General features: G+C 46.4%; 1 protein-coding gene across 1 annotated transcript in view; it reads right to left on the reverse strand.

Annotated features, from left to right (window-relative positions):
• LOC141121791 (uncharacterized) overlaps nt 1-18,041 on the reverse strand; it is a 428,955-nt gene that overhangs the window by 75,724 nt on the left and 335,190 nt on the right. Inside the window, exon 27 of the mRNA XM_073611510.1 lies at nt 14,850-16,177. Coding sequence (XP_073467611.1) covers nt 14,850-16,177 — 1,328 coding nt within the window. The remainder of the gene's footprint in view (nt 1-14,849; nt 16,178-18,041) is intronic.

The raw sequence follows: 18,041 nt of genomic DNA on the forward strand, positions 1-18,041 counted from the left end.
TGGTGGATTCTGCCCCCTTCCGTGCATTTGCAGAATGTGCTTTTATTACAACGGCAGGTTCCCAGTCACTATTTCTTTTCACATAAGGCCATTCCAGCTCTCTACCATTACGTGGAAGGCAATGTTATGGCATTGTTGGGCAAGGCAGTCAGCCGCAAAGTCCACGTTACTGCTGCCACGTGGTCCATCAAGCATGGGCAGGGACAATATATTTTGTTCACAGCACACTGGGTAACTCTGCTTGCAACTTGGAAGGATGTAGGACAGGGCTCGGTGCTGCAGCTTGTTGTGCCCCCATGTCTCCATACAGCTGGTGTTGATGCCAGATTCATCAGCTCTACCCCCTCCTACTCCTCCCCTTCTGCCTCCATGCCCTCCTCTGCTGAATTGTCCTATGAACCTCAAGTACCCCCTAAGCGTTCAAAGGGCTATTCAATGTGTCAGGCTAAAAGATGCCATGCAGTGCTTCAGCTGGTGTGTCCAGGGGACAGGAACCACACTGAAGCAGAGATTCTTGCAGCTCTGCAGGGACAGGCCCAGAGTTGGTTCACACCATGCCAGCTGGAGCCAGGAATGGTGGTGTGTGATAATGGCACAAACCTCCTGTCCGCCCTTAGACAGGGAGAGTTGACACAAGTGCCATGCCTGGCACATGTCCTCAATTTGGTGGTGCAGCGTTTCCTAAATAGGTACCCAGGGTTGGAAGATCTACTAAAGCAGACCAGAAGAGTCTGTAGCCATTTCAGGCGATCAAATGCTTTTCCTGACTCTGGTAGGTTACAGTGTCATAGAAAATGTCGTTTTGAGGATTCTGTTGGTCAAGAGAGGAGCGGTGGAGAAGGCAGTCGCCTAAGTGATACCTTTCTCAATTTTTTTAGTCCTCGCTGCCCAGGGCTGTCAGATTCCACATCCAATTGGCAGTGTCTGCATCACATGGTGGACAATTATCTAGGGGCGAAAACAGAGATGGGTTCTGATATGCTGCACTGATGTGCCTGCACTAATGGAGCTACACTGATGAGGCTGCACACTGATATGCTGGACTGATTGGGCTGCACTGATGCACTGATAAGCTGCGCTCATGGGGCACTGATAAGCGGCACTTATTGGCACTGGTGAGGCTGCACTAATTGACACTAATGGGGCTGCACTGATTGACACTAATGAGGCTGCACTGATTGACACTAATGAGGCTGCACTGATTGGCACTGGTGAGGCTGCACTGATTGGCACGGATGAGGCAGCACTGATTGGCACTGATGAGGCAGCACTAATATGCTGCACTAATGAGGCTGCACTTATGGGCATTGATTGGCTGCGCTGATTATTATTACTATACACGATTTACCTAGTGCAAACAGTTCACGTATATCTAGTTGATATGCGGGATTGTGATGCTGAAATATAGATACATCATGTATAGGAAGAGTGTAGATGAATGCAGGACCCACACAACATAATATATTGATATACACATAGCACGGAGTACAAATATGGCGGCCGTGCAACTTCCCGTGTAAACAGGAAGCAATAATAATATAAAGGGAGTACCAATATGGTGGCCGCAACACTTACTTAGGAAGGGACATAAGCATTAACTAAGCTCTATGAGAGGAGTAGGAGGTTTGGGTGTAGTGGGTGGGATTTAGCACATAAAGGACAGCCAGTCACTGCTAAGACTAAGTGATTGGGCCAATGGAGGGAGACAATGAAGTGCAATAGACAATTGTGTCCTTGGGAGGGATGCGAGGATTAACTTAAATTGGAATTTCACTCCTCCTGATTTTGTTAAGTCCTGTTTTATCTGTAATATAGGAAAGCCCTTGCTCTACATACTCACCTACCAAGCAAAACCAGCATTTTTCTGCTGCTTAGGTGCCACAGCCCATGTCCCATGCAGCCATCTTCTTCTCTGATGTCATCAGGCGCCCGGCTGCCTCTTCTGAGTTTAGGCACCCCCTGATGATGTACCCAACCTCTGCCCACCTGGGGCTTTGTATCTCTGTTCCTACAGCCTTCTGGGATATATGATAAGGGTGTGGGTGGGTGCAGCATGATGGCAGTAATCACCCTCAGTCCAGTTCAGATAATAAAACTTGTATTTAAGTAATGGCTCAATGGTACAAACAGTGCAGCGGAAGACACCTGACTGGGAGACTCAGTTCTGTGAGGCAATGTAAGTGGAGCAGGTTCTGATGCACTGACAGCGTCTGCCTCAGAGGGTGAAATGCGGTCTGGCGAGTCTGTGCCCAACTTGGGAGGATTCCTATAGAGCAGGGATATGCAATTAGCGGACCTCCAGCTGTTGCAGAACTACAAGTCCCATGAGGCATAGCAAGATTCTGACAGCCACAAGCATTACACCCAAAGGCAGAGGCATGATGGGACTTGTAGTTTTGCAACAGCTGGAGGTCCGCTAATTGCATATCCCTGCTATAGAGGATAGCGTGTCCCTGACTTATCCCTACTCATCCAAAATCTTTCCTTACCGCTATTCACTGTCCCTAGCAGGTAGGTAACCTGTCCCTACTCTAACCACTCGCAAAATGTATGCCAAGCCTAGGAGCCAGGGTCTTAAATAGACTCTGCCTGACCCAAGATGGCCACCAGAGTCACATGGGACAGCTTCCTAGGAAACTATAGAGGAGTAAGTTACCCCTGACTCCATTTCATTTCCCTCTGCAATGCTGCTGTAATTGAGCGTCATCCTGCATGCCATGGGTATGTGTGGAATTACACCCCAAAATACATTCTGCTGCTTCTCCGGAGTATGGGGATATCACATGTGAGAGACTTTTTGGGAGCCTAGCCGCATACAGGAGCCCAAAATCCAATGACCTCTTTGAAATCCTGAAGGTACGTAATTTCCTCATGTCACTTCCTCACTACTTATCATAGAGGCCCTGAAATGCCAGGATACCACAAAACATCTCTTAATTACCCCGTTCTGGAAAGTAGACAACCCAAGGAATTTACTAAGAGGCATGGTGGGTATTTTTCAGATCTCATTGTTTTGTCACAAGGTTTTGAAAAAGAAAAAAAGAAAATTAAAAATACATTTTCGTTTTCTTTCTTCATTTTCCAAAAACTTGTGGCAACAAATGAGATCTGCAAAATACTCACCATACCTCTTATCAAATTCCAAAAAGTGGTCATTTGGGGATGTTTTGTACTATCCTGGCATTTTAGGGCCTCTGAAACTGTGATAAGTACTCAGGACTAGGGATGAGCTTCGTGTTCGAGTCGAACCCATGTTCGACTCGAACATCGGCTGTTCGATCGTTCGCCGAATTGCGAACGATATGGGCCGTTCGCGCCAAATTCGTGTGGCGCGTCACGGCCCATAATTCACTGCGGCATTGCAGTGCATTGCTTGCTGATGATTGGCCAAGCATGCACTATGACCCGCATGCTTGGCCAATCACAGCGCCGCCTTAACAGAGAGCCATAATTGGCCAAAGCCAAGGAGGCTTTGGCCAATTATGGCTCAGGGGATTTAGTACACGCCCCACACTATATAAGGCCGCCTGCACGGCGGCCCTGTGCAGTGTGTTCCGGTGTGCTTAGAGAGAGACAGTGTCATTTCATTTGAGTTAGCTAGATTAGGCAGGACAGTCAGTCAGTTAGCTGCACTTAAAGTGTATTGTGTATATATATGCATCCCAGGTGTTGCATATATATATATATATATACACTGTATTCAGTTTAGCTAGATCCGTTCCTGTTATCTTCTAGACTATTTACATTTAGTGCAGTGCGTCCTGCTCACAGTGTTCAGCTAGATCCGTTCCTGTTATCTTCTTACTGACAGGCAGGCTTGTCTTGTTACAGTATTTTAAAGAAAATTACTGGTGTTCTTTTGATCCTATTAGTACCACAGTCAGGCAGCTAGACTATTTACAGTTAGTGCAGTGCGTCCTGCCCACAGTGTTCTGCTAAACCTACAAGTTAGTGGGGTGCGTCCTGCTCACAGTGTTCAGCTAAACCTACAAGTTAGTGGGGTGCGTCCACCTCACAGTGTTCAGCTAAACCTACAAGCTAGTGGGGTGCATCCTGCTCACAGTGTTCAGCTAGATCCGTTTCTGTTATCTTCTTACTGACAGGCAGGCTTGTCTTGTTACAGTAAATACAGCTACCTGAAGAAAATTGCTGGTGTTCTTTTGATCCTATTAGTACCACAGTAAGGCAGCTAGACTATTTACAGTTAGTGCAGTGCGTCCTGCTCACAGTGTTCTGCTAAACCTACAAGTTAGTGGGGTGCGTCCTGCTCACAGTGTTCAGCTAAACCTACAAGTTAGTGGGGTGCGTCCACCTCACAGTGTTCAGCTAAACCTACAAGCTAGCGGGGTGCGTCCTGCTCACAGTGTTCAGCTAAATCCGTTTCTGTTATCTTCTTACTGACAGGCAGGCTTGTCTTGTTACAGTAAATACAGCTACCTGAAGAAAATTGCTGGTGTTCTTTTGATCCTATTAGTACCACAGTCAGGCAGCTAGACTATTTACAGTTAGTGCAGTGCGTCCTGCTCACAGTGTTCTGCTAAACCTACAAGTTAGTGGGGTGCGTCCTGCTCACAGTGTTCAGCTAAACCTACAAGTTAGTGGGGTGCGTCCACCTCACAGTGTTCAGCTAAACCTACAAGCTAGTGGGGTGCGTCCTGCTCACAGTGTTCAGCTAGATCCGTTTCTGTTATCTTCTTACTGACAGGCAGGCTTGTCTTGTTACAGTAAATACAGCTACCTGAAGAAAATTGCTGGTGTTCTTTTGATCCTATTAGTACCACAGTCAGGCAGCTAGACTATTTACAGTTAGTGCAGTGCGTCCTGCTCACAGTGTTCAGCTAAACCTACAAGTTAGTGGGGTGCGTCCACCTCACAGTGTTCAGCTAAACCTACAAGTTAGTGGGATGCGTCCACCTCACAGTGTTCAGCTAAACCTACAAGCTAGTGGGGTGCGTCCTGCTCACAGTGTTCAGCTAGATCCGTTTCTGTTATCTTCTTACTGACAGGCAGGCTTGTCTTGTTACAGTTAATACAGCTACCTGAAGAAAATTGCTGGTGTTCTTTTGATCCTATTAGTACCACAGTCAGGCAGCTAGACTATTTACAGTTAGTGCAGTGCATCCTGCTCACAGTGTTCAGCTAAACCTACAAGTTAGTGGGGTGCGTCCACCTCACAGTGTTCAGCTAAAGCTACCTGTAGAAGGTTGGTGGTGTTCTCATACTACAGGCAGGCAGTTGATTTTGCTAGCTGCAGTATCAGTACATATATATATATATATATATATATATATATATCCCAGCTTAGTGCAGCTACAGGCCATTAGTATGTCTGGAAGGCCAAGAAGGAGAGGCAGACAGTCACAAGCCAATAAGAGAGGGCAAGCAGGCTCTGTGTCTAGTGCTGGTCGTGGAGACGGTGCATCCTCATCAGCACGTGGCCATGGGACACGCTTGGCCTTTTTTTCGGCAGCTGGCCATGTTGAGCTGCAACATGCGGAAGACTTGGTCGAGTGGATGACCAAGCCGTCCTCATCCTCCTCATCCTCTCTCACCCATGCCCAGGGTACTTTGTCTGGCAAAGCAGCGGCCTCTTCCCTCGGCTCAATGTCATCAGTGACTCCTTCCCTAGCCCCACCATGTCCTCCTGAGGAGTCCCTCGAACTGTTTGACCACAGTGTTGGGTACATGCTCCAGGAGGATGCCCAGCGTTTGGAAGGCTCTGATGATGATACTGAGCTTGATGAAGGCAGTAACATGAGCACGGACAGAGGGGGTGCCCAAGAAGGACAGCAATCTGGCAGTCATGCTCCCCCTGCTGCAGCATACTGCCAGGTTTGCTCCAGTGATGAGGAGGGAGGGAATGATGAGGTCACTGACTCAACGTGGGTGCCTGATAGGAGAGAGGAGGAGGAGGAGGAGGCGGCACATCACCAACGAGGCAGGATGCCCTCCAGGGGCCAGCCTAAGGGCAGCACATTGACTGCATCACACCCCAAAGCTCCACATGTGCAGGGCGCTGCAGTCTCTGCGCGTTATTCAAAAAGTTCTTTGGTGTGGGCCTTTTTTGAGACGAGTGCATCAGATCGCACCGCTGCTATTTGCAACATATGTCTCAAGCGTATCTCGCGTGGCCAAAACATCTCCCGCTTGGGTACCACATGCTTGACCAGACATATGTTGACCTGCCATGCAGTTCGTTGGCAAGCGTATCTAAAAGACCCACACCAAAGAACAAAGAGGACCTCTCCTTGCTCCTCATCAGCTGAGATTTCCAACCCCACTAGACCTTCAGTCCTCTCTGAGACCTGCACTGAGAGGAATGAAGGTGTAGAATTAGGTGTGTCACAGCCAAGTACTTGTGGGCAATCTGCTTTTGGTACACCGACGTCAGATTGTACCAGGCAAATTTCCCTGCCCCAGCTGCTGCACCGCCGAAAGAAGTTTGCTCCCAGCCATCCACATGCCCAGCGGTTGAATGCTAGCTTGGCAAAATTGCTAGCACTTCAACTGCTGCCTTTTCAGTTGGTAGACTCTGCCCCCTTCCGTGAGTTTGTGGAATGTGCGGTTCCTCAGTGGCAGGTACCCAAACGCCACTTTTTCTCACGGAAGGCGATTCTGGCTCTCTACCAGCATGTGGAAGGCAATGTCCATTCCTCGCTGGACAGGGCGGTCAGCGGTAAGGTGCATATTACCGCTGACTCATGGTCCAGCAGGCATGGACAGGGACGTTACCTAAGTTTCACGGCGCATTGGGTGACTCTGCTGGCAGCTGGGAAGGATGCAGGACAAGGTGCAGTAGTGTTGGAGGTTGTTCCGCCACCACGCCTCCAAAATGCTAATGATTGTGACACACCTCTCTCCTCCACCCCCTCCTCTTCTTCTTCCTCCATGGCCTCTTCCTCGGAACCAGCGGTGCTCCGTAGTCGTTCAAGGGGCTACGCAAGTACGCAGGCCAAAAGATGCCATGCGGTGCTTGAGCTGGTGTGCTTGGGGGACAGAAGCCACACTGGGGCAGAGGTTCTGTCAGCTCTGCAGGGGCAGGTTCAGAGGTGGTTGACGCCACGGCAACTTAAGGCAGGAATGGTGGTTTGCGACAATGGCACCAACCTCCTCTCTGCCCTCCGACAGGGACAATTGACCCATGTGCCCTGTTTGGCTCACGTCCTTAACTTGGTGGTGCAGCGGTTCTTGGGCAGGTACCCGGGCTTACAGGATGTCCTGAGGCAGGCCAGGAAAGTCTGTGTGCATTTCCGCCGGTCATATAATGCCAGTGCTCGGCTGACGGACCTCCAAAAGGAGTTTAACCTGCCCAAGAACCGCCTAATCTGTGACATGCCCACCAGGTGGAACTCAACGTTGGCCATGCTGCAGCGGCTGCACACGCAGCAGAGGGCCATCAATGAGTACCTGTGCGACTATGGCACCAGGACAGGGTCAGGGGAGCTTGGTTTTTTTTCCCCACGCCAGTGGGCCATGATCAGGGATGCATGCACTGTCCTGTCACCATTTGAGGAGGCCACGAGGATGGTGAGCAGTGACAGTGCATGCATCAGTGACACTGTCCCCCTTGTCCACCTGTTGGAGCACACGCTGCGTGGAATAATGGACAGGGCACTTGAGGCAGAACAGAGGCAGGAAGAGGAGGACTTCCTTAGCTCTCAAGGCCCCCTTTATCCAGACAGTGTTCCTGCGTGCCCGCCGATCACACAGGAAGAGGAGGAGGAGGAGGAGGAAGATTGTGTCAGTATGGAGGTGGAGCCTGGCACTCAGCATCAGCAGCAGTCTTTAAGGGATCAGTCCCAAGAAACACATGGACTTGTACGTGGCTGGGAGGAGGTGGCTGCGGACCATGTTGTCCTTAGTGACCCAGAGGACTCCGGACCGAATGCCTCAGCAAACCTACGCTGCATGGCCTCCCTGATCCTGCAAAGCCTGCGTAAGGATCCTCGTATTCGTGGTATCAAGGAGAATGACCAATACTGGCTGGCAACCCTCCTTGATCCACGTTACAAGGGTAAGGTTGCGGACCTTATCTTGCCATCGCAGAGGGAGCAGAGGATGAAACATCTTCGGGAGGCCTTGCAGAAAGGTCTGTGCAACGCGTTTCCAGAGACTGGGAGGTTACAAACTCCTGTTTCTGGACAACGTGTTGCTGAGGCTTCGGTCAGTCAAAGAAGGAGTGGTGGAGAAGGTGGCCGTCTGACCGATGCGTTCAGACAATTTTTTGGTCCGCAGCCCCAAGGTATGATCGGTTCCAGCAACCATCGCGAGCGTCTGTTTTACATGGTGCAGGAATACCTAGGGGCAAGATCAGACTTGGACACCTTTCCCACAGAAAATCCTCTGGGTTACTGGGTCTTGAGGATGGATCACTGGCCAGAGCTTGCACAGTATGCAATTGAGCTACTGGCCTGTCCTGCATCCAGCGTTCTTTCGGAACGCACATTCAGTGCTGCTGGAGGCATGGTAACCGATCACAGGGTGCGTCTGTCCACTGACTCGGTCGATTGACTGACCTTCATAAAAATGAATCAGTCTTGGATCACCACCAGCTACCAAGCACCTGATGCTGATGTAACCGAATAATTTTTTTTGAAATCTCAGATCCCTTCAAAGACTGCCTATGCTGATGCTGAGTGACTATCCCTGAGTAATTATCCTCTTCCTCCTCAATCATCACGCTGATAGCTTGTAAGAACATTTTTGGTTCTGGGCGCCACCACCAGTGCCTAAGGCACAATTTTTCAGCCCCTGTTTAACAGGGGCGTGTAATTACAATTTTTGATGTAATACTTTGCAGCAGGGCTCGTTCCTGCATTCCAACTAGAGTGTCTGTGAGGGGTTGCAGTGTTGTGGCACCAGCACCAGTGCCTAAGGCCCATTTTTTCTGCCCCTGTTTAACAGGGGCGTGTAATTACAATTTTTGATGCAATACTTTGCAGCAGGGCTCGTTCCTGCGTTCCAACTAGAGTGTCTGTGAGGGGTTGCAGTGTTGTGGCACCAGCACCAGTGCCTAAGGCCCATTTTTTCTGCCCCTGTTTAACAGGGGCGTGTAATTACAATTTTTGATGCAATACTTTGCAGCAGGGCTCGTTCCTTCGTTCCAACTAGAGTGTCTGTGAGGGGTTGCAGTGTTGTGGCACCAGCACCAGTGCCTAAGGCCCATTTTTTCTGCCCCTGTTTAACAGGGGCGTGTAATTACAATTTTTGATGCAATACTTTGCAGCAGAGCTCGTTCCTGCATTCCAACTAGAGTGTCTGTGAGGGGTTGCAGTGTTGTGGCACCAGCACCAGTGCCTAAGGCCTAATTTTTCAGCCCTTGTTTAACAGGGGCGTGTAATTACAATTTTTGATGCAATACTTTGCAGCAGGGCTCGTTCCTGCGTTCCAACTAGAGTGTCTGTGAGGGGTTGCAGTGTTGTGGCACCAGCACCAGTGCCTAAGGCCTAATTTTTCAGCTCCTGTTCAACAGGGGCATGTAATTACAATTCTTGATCTAATATTTCACAGCAGGGCCCTGTGAGGGCTTACAGTGTTGTGGCCACAGCAACACCTAAGGCCCAAATTTCTGCTGAGTATATAGGGCAGGACCCTACTTTCAAACAACTAACTTACAAACGACTCCTACTTGCAAACGGAAGGAGACAACAGGAAGTGAGATGAAATCTACCCCTAGGAAGGGAAATTCTCTCCTGTAAGAGTTAATATGGGAAAAACATTTCTCCTTTCCACTGATGCTTTCCAATCCATTGGGACAAAAAGTGAGGTGAAATCTTCTGAAGAGGAGGAAAGACAGCAAAACAAATGTCACAGGGGTGATAACCCTTCCCTATGTTTTCCAAAAAGCTTAAAAAAGATTTTTTTGGCTGGAGCTAAACACGTTAAAAATGTACCCGTTCAAAATTACAAAGAGATTCTACTTAACAACAAACCTACAGTCCCTGTCTTGTTTGCACCGCCTGTATACTGCTGTTCACACACCTTTCCTTATTTTAATTTGGGTGTGGGGTTCCCCTTAATATCCATACAAGACCCAAAGGGCCTGGTAATGGACTGGGGGGTACCCATGCCGTTTGTCTCACTGATTTTCATCCATATTGCCAGGACCCGACATTACATTAAACCCGCAAGCAGTTTTAAATGAGATTTTTTCCTTTAAAAATGACATTTGGTGCAGGGACTGTTCTAAACACGGGAAACACGCGTCACTTTACAGGCATACTATAGACACCCCTCAGGTACGATATTTAAAGGAATATTTCACTTTTTTTTTTTTTACTTTAAGCATCATTAAAATCACTGCTCCCGAAAAAATGTCCGTTTTTAAAAGTTTTTTTGCATTGATACATGTCCCCTGGGGTAGGACCCGGGTCCCCAAACCCTTTTTAGGACAATACCATCCAAATTAGTTTTTAAAATGAGCACTTTTGATTTCGAACGTTCGAGTCCCATAGACGTCAATGGGGTTCTAACGTTCGTGCAAACTTTCGGTCCGTTCGCAGGTTCTGGTGCGAACCGAACCGGGGGGTGTTCGGCTCATCCCTACTGCTGATCAGGATTTGCAAGCACATCAGGAAGGACACTATGGGCTCTACGAGTCTGTCTTCTAATTCTTGGTGGCTGAGGGCTGCACTTATGGGACTTGCCACCTCACTAGCTTAGACTGCTGGTCTGTAAAATGCCAGGATGTACTAAGCTGCTGGTACCTGCCAGTTCACCAGAAGGTAGTGAGGCACTAAGACTTGGACTAGTCATGCATTCTGGGCACTTCAGCTACCCGGGGTGGGGTACGCCTGATCTTAGGGTACCTCTGCTTTCTACAGGTTCATATTCTGAGGTTCATTCTGTCAGTGAGGCTTCCCCTTCGCTCTCAGCTGACATACTCAGAATCCTGTAGGCTTCTTCACTAGTAGTACCTTTGTTGGGACATTTTGGCCACTAAATTTACAGGTACCTAGTGTGACTCATGGTAAAAAGAGCTCCTGGCTGTCAGGGACTGCTTGAACAAATAAAATTCACCTGCTACTGCTAGCAGAGATCAGGCCTGGTCTTTCTAATGCTGCGGTTTTGTGTGCAATGTACCACAGGTGACAGTGATCTACTGACACTTGTTGGGTGGGGTGGATGAGCTAAATGCAGGTGCTGGCAGGGAACGGGGCTGATCCTGCTAACGCTGCATTTTTGGGGACACCATACTAAGAGGGCACTAGTATAGTACTGATTGTGATCAATATATTGATCCATATGGACACTATACTAGTAATGGTGGTGATCAGCGACCTATAGCGTGAGTGTGGTAGTGTGTGGGCAATCTAACGCCAACTGACCCTGGCTGGGAGGGACACTAACTGACCTTGATGCCGCTAGTGGCAGTAATATAGTGAACTGCTCCGGCAAAGAATGGCAGCGGGGGTCAGCGAGGGGGCACACACATGTGCACTCTGAACTCAGAAGTACTAAGTGAAGTACAGGTACGTTGCTTTGCCTGAAGTATATTGGCGCGGGTGGGCAGCAACCAGTTAAACATCTCCTGACATTTAGACGCCTAGTCATAAAAATGTTGCACTGTAATTCATCCAATGGAAGTTCATGTACATTTCATCTGTGTGAATGCGGGTAAAAAATAATGTTATTAGACTATTTGTTGACTATTTGTTGCGCTATTTGACTGATTTTCATTGATATAAAATAGAAAATGCAGCATAAAAGTGATTGGAGCTTCTTTACAGCCGCAAATCCCTTTCATAGCACATGAAAGGACACCCTCCCACCACCAGTTCTGGGCTCGTCAGTTCCCCCGGGGAGCCTGGGACCACTGGAAGCGGTCGAGTCAGCTGCACACAAAGGAGAAAGAAGAACATGCATTCCTCCTTCTCCTCTATGTTGAATGAAGCCAGTAATGACAAGGATTTCCTCTCTTCCATTGTTGGTTGGGTGTTTACCTGGCCTATACTCCAAGGATGCTGCAGATTTCTGTTTGATCGGATTCTTGGAGGGCAGAGGAGGGATCAGGGGTCTGATCTCTCAGTAAAGAGGACCTGTCACTGTCCAAGCTATCACAAGGGATGTTGTTAGACACCTTTTGATAGTAATAAAGTTGAATTAAAAAAAAAAAAAAGAGATTTAAATGAAATAAAATGTTAAAAACTTAAGGCAGCCCATCTATCCATGCTCCTGCACAAATGCACATGTAGGTCCAGCACACGTATGTAAACAGTGATTACACCAAACATGTGAGGTATCATAGCGAACGTCAGAGTGAGAGCAATGATTCTAATGTCAGAGCTCACATTTAACTCTAAACTGATCACCTATAAATGCTTTTACAGTGTCACCTATGGATGATTTTAGGTACCGTCGTTTGTCACCATTTTACTCAACAAAATATCCTCTTTTATAACTAAGTAATATAAGTGTAGCGCTAAAGTGAAAGTGAAATTTTAAATAATTTTGAATAAATAATGTGGGTAAGGGTGAAGGATGGAAAGTAGTCAATCTATATCTAAAAAGACGAGTGACCCCATTCAATCCTAGACACAAAAAATGTGTATGATGAGTGATTATAAAAATAAATTTAACCACATCTAAAAGCACGTGAGACACTCTTTCTTCTCAGAGAAAGTACAGAAAATCACAATGTATATGATGGATAGTGACGACAAATTCTATATTAAAATATCCAGATTTGTGTAAATAAATTTGCATAAATAGTAACACAAGTGTCCGTAATGTTGGTGGGGAGATATGACTCCCAAGTGAACAACATAAATATGACGAATTAGTCCATATAATGCAAACAGTAATTGGCCCAACTTGAATCCAAGGCAGATATCACCACAATAGACATCCAGATCAAAGTAAGGGATAAATTACTCTTACCGACTTCGGTGGACTCACAGGCCGTGGGCGGTGAGTCAGATAGGCTTGTACTGTCTTAGGATGGATGACAGTGTGAAAATGGCTTGTACATCAGATGGAGGGCTGGGGACCTGCCCAGACGGTTTCCACGGTCAGCGTCTTTGTCAGCAAACATGGACCACGTGTAAAGAGAAAACAGGGAGCCTCCACATAGTGTAAATCCAAAGATTATTAAAAAATGATGTTTATTAGATCACTCAAGATCGTCAAACAATCCATAAAAAACTTTGTAGAATCGATTCAAATTGCAAAGATGGGTATAAAAACAATAAGCGTGGTATAGGTGGCTGGGTACAGCAAGAAACCCGACCGGTTTCGTCCACAAAGACTTTGAAAACGTGTATTCTATACATGTATTCTATTACTATATTCTTTCACCACAAGATGGCGTTCTCTTTTCCTAAACTTTAGAGATTTTTTTAGCTTAGTTATGTGCATTGACGGCCGTCACCTAAGATGGCTGTGCCGTTTTCAATGTAATATTCAATTTGCCATCAGCTAAGATGGCGCTCGCAGTGTATATAATGCCCATACGTGGTGACGTTTGAGCTTGGCCAATCCCCAGACGACGTCCTATCGTGACGAAACGCGTAGGGAGGAGCCTACGACGTCATCACGTTCGTTCTCGGATGGGCTTTACACGAACCTAGGAAGTGGAGGCTACAGACGGAGACGCCAAAGTTTTTATGCTGCAATATTCCGCTGTTTTTATACTACGATCTTGTAAGTGCAATTCCTTTATTCAATAAACCAACTGCTTGGACGTATTACACTATGGATTGTTTTCTGTTTTATACCCCTGGGAATCATCTGCTGCTAACGGTTGCTGTACGCTAAGGTTGTGGGGAGACCGATTTCCCTGTGCTGAGTGAGACTGCCGTAATAGCAGTCATCACGGTCCGGTAAGCGTATTTGATTTTGCACCCTGGGTGTGACAAGACACAGAAGATTATCTTCTCCTGCATCTTCACCTGCTTCTTCTTTTTTGGCACTTTTTTCAAGTCACTTTTTTTAGAAATAATAATTTCTTATCTTGTGGATTTCATTCTTGTGGGTCCTTCTCTTACACATATATTTATTATTCACTTGTTGTAATAATTGTAATTTATTATTCATTTGGATATTAGTGTTCATTCATATATTCAATTGATATATATTTAAATATCACTCATTGGTTTCACTTTATTATTTTGTGTACATAATTTAGTTATTTATGGGGATGAGACTGCACCTTAGTTTTTCTCCTTTATTTTCTTTTCACTAAACATTTTTTAAGCGCTGCATCTTTTTGTATTTTTTATTATTGTGAGGTTCGAGACTAAACCTTTGGTGCTGGCTGCTTTGGTTTCACGTGTATTATTATCCTTCAATATATATATTTGTTTGCATCCTTTAAGCGCAGCTTTTTTCTTGTTTTTCCGCCATTCTTCCTGAAATACCTGTATCAGGAAAAATAATGCAATATCACATTGTGACCACTAGATGGAGCCAAAGATTACAGGAAATCACTGTATGACATAAAATATGACCCATATTCATCACAGGTGGGTAAATCACATTTATAATATTTTAGAAAATAGACCTCTAAGTGTTTGTGAAATCTTACACTACAAAATGTACTCAGTCAATGAAAGGTAATGACTCCATTTTTATTTTTCTACTGCTATCAATGGCCAACATTGTACAACACTTCATCCATGTCTTTGGTGATCTCTGATCTCCTTATGAACTGTTTCTTATATGATGATCATCCATGGAGTATATCTGAGGTGTATATCAGGGTGTGCTTCTTCCCCACATGAGAAATGTGATGGCCAGTAAAATTCATATAGAAGACATTTCCCGCACTCAAGGCACTAATACACCTGAAGGGTTGTGTGGGATCCCTGATGTACAGGAAGACAGGACTTCAGTGAGGAACAATTCCCTCACTCAGGACAGGAAAGTGGCTTCTCCCCCGTGTGAGAGCTCTGATGTCTGGAAAGAGTGGACTTCAGTGAAAAACATTTCCCGCACTCAGGACAGGAATACGGCTTCTCCCCTGTGTGAGATCTCTGATGTGTGGACAGACTGGACTTCTGTGAAAAGCATTTCCCGCACTCAGGACAGAAATACGGCTTTTCCCCCGTGTGAGATCTCTGATGTGCGTAAAGAATGAACTTGTCTGAAAAACATTTCCCGCACTCAGCACAGGAATATGGCTTCTCCCCCGTGTGAGATCTCTGATGTGTGTTAAGATGGGACCTCTGTGAAAAACATTTCCCACACTCAGGACAGAAATATGGCTTCTCCCCCGTGTGAGATCTCTGATGTCTGTAAAGACTGGACGTTACTGAAAAACTTTTCCCGCACTCAGGACAGAAATATGGCTTCTCCCCCGTGTGCAATCTCTGATGTTTGTAAAGACTGGAGATCCGTGAAAAACATTTCCCGCACTCAGGACAGGAATGCGGCTTCTCCCCCGTGTGAGATCTCTTATGTATGGAAAGACTGGACATCCGTGAAAAACATTTCCCGCACTCAGGACAGGAATGCGGCTTCTCCCCCGTGTGAGATCTCTGATGTTTGTAAAGACTGGACTTCTGTGTAAAACATTTTCCGCACTCAAGACAGGAATAAGGTTTCTCCCCTGTGTGAGATATGTGATGTTTGTAAAGAGCAGACATCCGTGAAAAACATTTTCCGCACTCAGGACAGGAATGTGGCTTCTCCCCCATGTGTGATCTTTTATGCACATCAAGATTGGATTTTGCTGTGAAACATTTCCCGCACTCAGCACAGAAATAAGGCTTCTCCCCCGTGTGCAATCTCTGATGTGTGTAAAGACTAGACTTGTCTGAAAAACATTTTCCACACTCAGGGCAGGAATATGGCTTCTCCCCTGTGTGAGATCTCTGATGTCTGTTAAGATGGGACTTCATTAAAAAACATTTCCCGCACTCAGAACAGGTATACGGCTTCTCTCCTGTGTGAGATCTTTTATGCACGTCAAGACTGGATTTAAAACGGAAACACTTCCCGCACTCAGTACAGGAAAGCCTCTTCTCTGTTGGAAGGACGGCACCGTCCCTCACAGTCTGAGGTTCCTCAGGATAAGAGGAATACGATGGTCCATCTACACTGTGTGGTGCCGGATGGACATTTGAGGTAGTCGGGTTTTCTTCTGGACTATAATGTGTGATGTCCTCATCTTCTACTTTACAGTCTGGAGACAAAGTGAGACAATCCTCTGAGGTTTTCCTCATCTCCCGTCCATCTACTAAAATAGAAATAAAAAGATTATTACTAGACATGAGCAGATTGGTTCCCCTAAACCAGGACTCCGCCCACATCAGGCAGCTTTGTCTCTGAGGATCTTACAATTCCCCCCTCAAGGTAACTAGTAAATGGGTCCTCTGATCTCCTACCAGTTCATTTCTTTATTCATGGACAGAGAGTAAGGAAACAACAAGAACTGTCTTTTATAGGAGTGACAGTGATGAGGGGATTATAGGACGAGTGTCCCCACCCCCTCTATCACTCATTGACATCTTCCCAACACAAGAAGTACTGCATTTCCTTATTTAGTCCATGATTTAGTCATGAATAACAGTGGGGCTGAGCCCCACCAGAGGTCAGAGTGTGAGGATGGGGGTGTATAAGCAAATAATTCCATTCCCTAATTAGCACAATCATAGCTCTCTTGAATAATGCTGGGAAAGCACGCTTGTTATCTCCAAGTAACACAGACAAATGCTGGTATCACGTTGAGCTTAGCAAAAAATCCTTTTTTTTTTTTTTTTAAACAAAAGGTGCTTTATTGTTGTCATGTAGGTATATTGACAGCATATCCATTGGTACAGTATAGAACATTGTATGAAAGTGCACATGTGTATATAAAGTGCAAAATAACTGCGAACACTACTACATGCAGTGAGAGTACATAATCATGAAAGCAGAAAACATAGGTGCTTATACCCAACAGTTATAACACATTGCAAATTCACACAGCACTTATTCTAAATAGGGTGATAATTTTAAGTCTGTTAGGTACATGTCCAAGGGGCCCACACCTTCTCATATTTCCACTGGCAACCTCGGTTGCTGTATGTAATTCTATACATAGGTAGGGCAGCTTTAATCAGTGCTTTCTAGGAGGAGATAGATGGAGGGTGGGCTCGATCCACTTAAGGAGTATCTCTTTCTTTGCGTAAATAGAAGGTAAAAAAATCAGTAATTTTAAGTGGTGAGAACGTTGTTTGTCCTCATGAACCCCCAGTAGGGCCAGCTCGGGCTTTATTGGAAGGGATAGTTGCAGTCTAGAATTAATGACCTTGAATACCTTCGTCCATTAGGGACATTCCCAGAACATATGGAGGAATGTACCAACTTGTGCTGTACATCTAGGACACTCAGGGTTCCTGTTGGGAAAAATGTGATGTAGTTTTTGGGGTGTGAAATATACCCTGTGTAGAAACTTAACCTGAATGAGTTTGTCCTTGGAGAAGATGACTAGTTTGGGGCCGTAGTCAAGACAGTCTTCCCAGCCCTCCCTGTCCAGTGAGGGTATGTCTCTGTGCCATAACTCCCATAATTTATCCAGCTTGGGGGAGTCAGTGCCCAGGAGTGCTCCGTATAAGGTGGAGAGAGGTTTAGTCAGGTCACCCAGAGCTAAAAGCTCCTTGATGGGGTCAGCCTGGAGGAGAGGCAAACTCAGAAATTGGGCCCTGGTTGCATGATGTAATTGCAAGTACCTGAATTTCATCTATTGGGGCAAGTCGTATTTGGCCTTTAGATCTGTAAATTGTAGCAAGGTACCCTGGGGCATAACTTGGCCCAGGGTAGTAATGCCATATCTGGCCCACACTTGGGGGTCTGGAATGGTACGGAGGTGCAGTAGGTTAGGATTTCCCCATAGAGGGTGCGCGGGTGACCACTGATTTGGCCGCTTAAAACGCTGCCGAGCAGCAGTCCACACCCTCCATGTCGCCCTAGTAGGTCCCGGTGTCCTCTCGTATGCCCCGGTCCCCTGTAGGCAAAACTGCGGAGCCCAGGCAGCATGCCTCCAAACAGACCGCCGCATTGGATTTGGATCCCTGAAACCACCACTGGATCGTAACTAAAACTGCAGCCCAATAATAGAC

This window comes from Aquarana catesbeiana, unplaced genomic scaffold, assembly GCF_042186555.1.
Source record: "Aquarana catesbeiana isolate 2022-GZ unplaced genomic scaffold, ASM4218655v1 unanchor232, whole genome shotgun sequence".
NCBI lineage: Eukaryota > Metazoa > Chordata > Amphibia > Anura > Ranidae > Aquarana > Aquarana catesbeiana.